The sequence below is a fragment of the Trachymyrmex septentrionalis genome, unplaced genomic scaffold (genome assembly GCF_001594115.1).
Source record: "Trachymyrmex septentrionalis isolate Tsep2-gDNA-1 unplaced genomic scaffold, Tsep1.0 C3691753, whole genome shotgun sequence".
NCBI lineage: Eukaryota > Metazoa > Arthropoda > Insecta > Hymenoptera > Formicidae > Trachymyrmex > Trachymyrmex septentrionalis.
In genome coordinates, this window is record NW_017304112.1 from 1 (window position 1) to 3,504 (window position 3,504).

Below are 3,504 nucleotides of genomic sequence, written 5' to 3' on the forward strand. Positions count from 1 at the left end.
TATATTTATTTATTTATTTATTTATGTAGAATTTAGTTTTATCGAATATGCAACATGCTATGGGGGCCATGAAGAGTATGTGCAGTCACGATGTAGAGGCAAGGTGGCTCTTACATATCTTACGTTGTGTTAGACAAATGTATGCTTCTTTGATACATCTGGATTTGCCTAGCGAGGCTCTCGATATTTTCGGTTCATTTATATTGGATTTAAGGTATACTCTCAAAATCGAATTAGTCATTCAATTAAATTTTTCATTATCCGTATATCAATTTAACTTTTTGCATATCACAGGATACAATGTTTAACTGCTCTCTTCAAACAAGGAGCAGACAATACGGCAGCTCTGAGTCAAAAAGAAACGTGGCAGATAGAATACTTGAACGAGGATGGTGGAGTTACAAGACTGGTATAATATAAAAAAAACCTGAAATTTTTTGAATTGTTGCTTTTATTACGCATTTATTTTTCTTAATTACGCATGTTGTCGTTTCATATCAACAGCCATATTTATTTGAGGAAATAGTTTTGGTGATATCGAAACATGCGCGAGAAACGGTAGTTGCTTGTGGTCCAAGAGAAGGACCGCTATTCAATAATTCGGCACATCAGATTATCTATCACAATGTCATTAAGACATTATTCATATCATTCGCGCGGTGCCTACAACAATTAGCGTTTAGCGGCTGCGAGGAAGCTATGGATAATGATGAAACATCGGTTTCGCAATTGATTGGATCACCTTCTGGTTATAAAAACAAAACCAATAAGCATCAAGGACCAGTAAGCAATAAATTCGATTTAGCGCTTACAGCATAACAATCCTTTTGCTTTCACATACCCAATACTTAAAATATCTGTAAATTTCTTATCAGACGTGGGAGCAATGTCTCTTAATCTCATTAAGTAATATACGATACACGTTAAATATCGTTTTACCAAGAATCGGAGATGCCCTGAAAGCGCAAGGCTATCCAGAATTATCCATCGCTATCGGATGGAACTCTGATTGGACACAATTGGAGACGCTGGACAGTGCTGTTCTGGATGCATATCTAGAGCGCCGTTGCGATCCACTTGTCGGTACGATAGAGCCTAGTATGTATTTAGGCGGTTTAGAATGGGACTTTGATACGGAACCGACTCATTTGAAACCATATGCCCAAGAAATATTGGCGAATCTAATCGCGGTACATGCAGAGGTAATAGATGTTGGTGGTGCGGCAAACTCTCTCGGAGGATAACATTTAATCGTTTTATTATATCTCTAATATCATCTTCCCGCAGGTACGCAGAGTTGCACCAGCTCTATTACAGCGGATCCTATCTCATATAATAGAGACTATAGCAGAGGAACTCGCGCGACTCATGTCATGCGTTACGCAATTTCGTCCGGCTGGCATTATTCAAGCTCGAACAGATATTATACTCTTGAGAAACGCTCTGCAAGCCTACAGCACAAGTAGAGCGAGGTAAAAATTAGATATCGAAAATAGAGTATCACCTTGAAAATTGTATGTTAAAACCTATTAGCATTTCTAAGTCGATCTTTCTTTTTTTCTCTTTTATTAAGCAGAAGCTTTTTCGAGGAAGCTCTGGACGCGATACCTCAGCCAGTAAATAAGGAAGATCACATGAGAGTAGAAGCCCTTTTGTCAAAAGTCGCAACGTGTATGCGACTGCAATTGTCGTGTCTTACCAGTGAGGTAACGGAAAATATTCGTTATTTAACGGCGGATCCTGAACGCGTTACCACTGTGTAATTTATAACGACCAAAGTACGTAATGTGATTACGGGACAACATTATATTTATTAATATTAAATTATTAAAAGTTCTATTATTGTATTTATGTTGCACATATTAGATATGGTACATTATACAATGGAATTCGCGAATTCTTACGACTTTTATTTGATTGTAATGCGGCAATTGTAAAATAAATAGACTTTAATTCTATGTAATCAGTTTTATTTTCTGATTTTTATATTTTTTGTGAAAATTGATCAGTTTCAAAAAATATTTCTCACACATGATCGAATGATATCCATATAAATCCACATAAAATCAAATTAGAATAATTAGGCTTTTTTAATCAGTTGTAACGTTCCGTCTCCCGATAATAATGCAGTGTCACCTGAAATAGAAGAACGCACATAAAAATTGTCACTTGAAATAAAAGAACGTACATAAAAACAATTAACAAAAAGAAGTTAATAAAAAGAAAATCTCAATGTTATAGATCGTTTTTATACAGCGTGACATAAGAAACTTTACCCGTTTTAAAAACTTGGGTTGCGCCTTTTGCACCAACGATGCAAGGAAGACCGTACTCTCTTGCCACAACGGCGCCATGACTTATTAAACCACCCAATTCTGTTACGATTCCAGCTAATAACGGAAAATATGGACTCCAACCGATATCGGTGCAGTATGTAATCAAAATATCTCCATGCTGTATAATTTTTGCTTCGGATAGATCGGTTATCACACACGCTCTGCCTAATACAGAATCGCCGCAAACTGAAGTACCCTCAATCTTTGTACATCCTTCGTAGGACGAAGTATCGAAGGTCGGCTGTGACAAAAAGTATATATGCAATATAAATCTTAGGGATACGATAGAAATACATATATTAAAAAATATAAAAATATATAAATGATTTTTCTAGATATTGTAATAATAGGCTGTATTCCAAAATTCACTACCAGCACTGAAAATCTACAGTCTATGTCACATGTACTATACATTTTCAGCACTGACAGTAAATTTTGGAACATAACAAGTAATTCGGCTTGACTCGACTTGGCTCTCTAACATTTACGACAAACCTCTATTGGCACGGGCATGCCAGTACTGAATTCCGGATATTCAAATTTTGCTACTTTCTGATAAATCTTTCTTCTACGTAGCGCTCTGAAAGATAGACATGGCAAATTATGATAATATATACACAGAGGATAAAGAATGATGCACTGAATAATATGTAATAAAAAAAATAGTGTAAAATCAACTCACTTGCGTAAGAGTAATTGATTATGCTTATTCAACAGTTGCCCGATCTCTTGATGCGTCAGGAAAAATATGAGCTGTTCATCGGGTATGTAACTTTCTTTAACCATCAAAACACCAAGTCGTCTATAAGCTAATCTCAATATATGCACAGCAGATACACATACGTTTTTTGTCATTTCTCTGAGCGTGACAGCTTTTCGACACCAGGGTATTATCACCCGCAGAACGTACTTGGTAAACAATGATATGGGTGTCTTCAAAGATGTTATGGTTTCTTCCACGCTAAGCGTTCTACTCACGTAATTCTCTTCAATGGACATTGCTAGTACCTAATAGCAGAATAATGAGAACATATATACATACGTATACACATACACTCGCGCGCGCACACGCACGCACCTTAGTTTTGAGCATCCTTACTACACACATTCGATCATTCGTGTTCTGGATTAATTTTCATCACTTTTACAAATATATAAAAATTATTAA

At 36.1% G+C, this 3,504-nt stretch overlaps 2 protein-coding genes across 2 annotated transcripts; one reads left to right on the plus strand and one right to left on the minus strand.

Annotated features, from left to right (window-relative positions):
• Nucleotides 1-32: 32 nt before the first annotated feature.
• LOC108745288 (exocyst complex component 2-like) lies at nt 33-1,925 on the plus strand (the record flags this gene model as incomplete). The annotated part of the gene is made up of 6 exons (XM_018489705.1): nt 33-214; nt 295-409; nt 505-783; nt 876-1,202; nt 1,288-1,472; nt 1,577-1,925. Coding segments are annotated over 6 exons (1,275 nt in total), but the record flags the coding sequence as incomplete, so codon positions are not given.
• Nucleotides 1,926-2,043: 118 nt separating this feature from the next.
• LOC108745291 (putative phosphoenolpyruvate synthase) lies at nt 2,044-3,385 on the minus strand. Its single transcript, XM_018489819.1, has 4 exons — nt 3,019-3,385; nt 2,832-2,916; nt 2,277-2,577; nt 2,044-2,136 (listed from the first exon to the last, which is right to left on the minus strand). The coding sequence occupies exons 1-4, from the start codon at nt 3,333-3,335 to the stop codon at nt 2,081-2,083; spliced, it is 759 nt and encodes a 252-aa protein (XP_018345321.1). The 5' UTR covers nt 3,336-3,385; the 3' UTR covers nt 2,044-2,080.
• Nucleotides 3,386-3,504: the final 119 nt, after the last annotated feature.

Coding starts and splice junctions, on each gene's coding strand:
- LOC108745291 (XM_018489819.1), bottom strand. CDS start 3,335: ATGTCCATTGAAGAGAATTACGTGAGTAGAACGCTTAGCGTGGAAGAA. Junction 2,917..3,018: donor AATCAATTACTCTTACGCAA/GTGAGTTGATTT, acceptor TCTATCTTTCAG/AGCGCTACGTAGAAGAAAGA. Junction 2,578..2,831: donor GCATGCCCGTGCCAATAGAG/GTTTGTCGTAAA, acceptor TTTTTGTCACAG/CCGACCTTCGATACTTCGTC.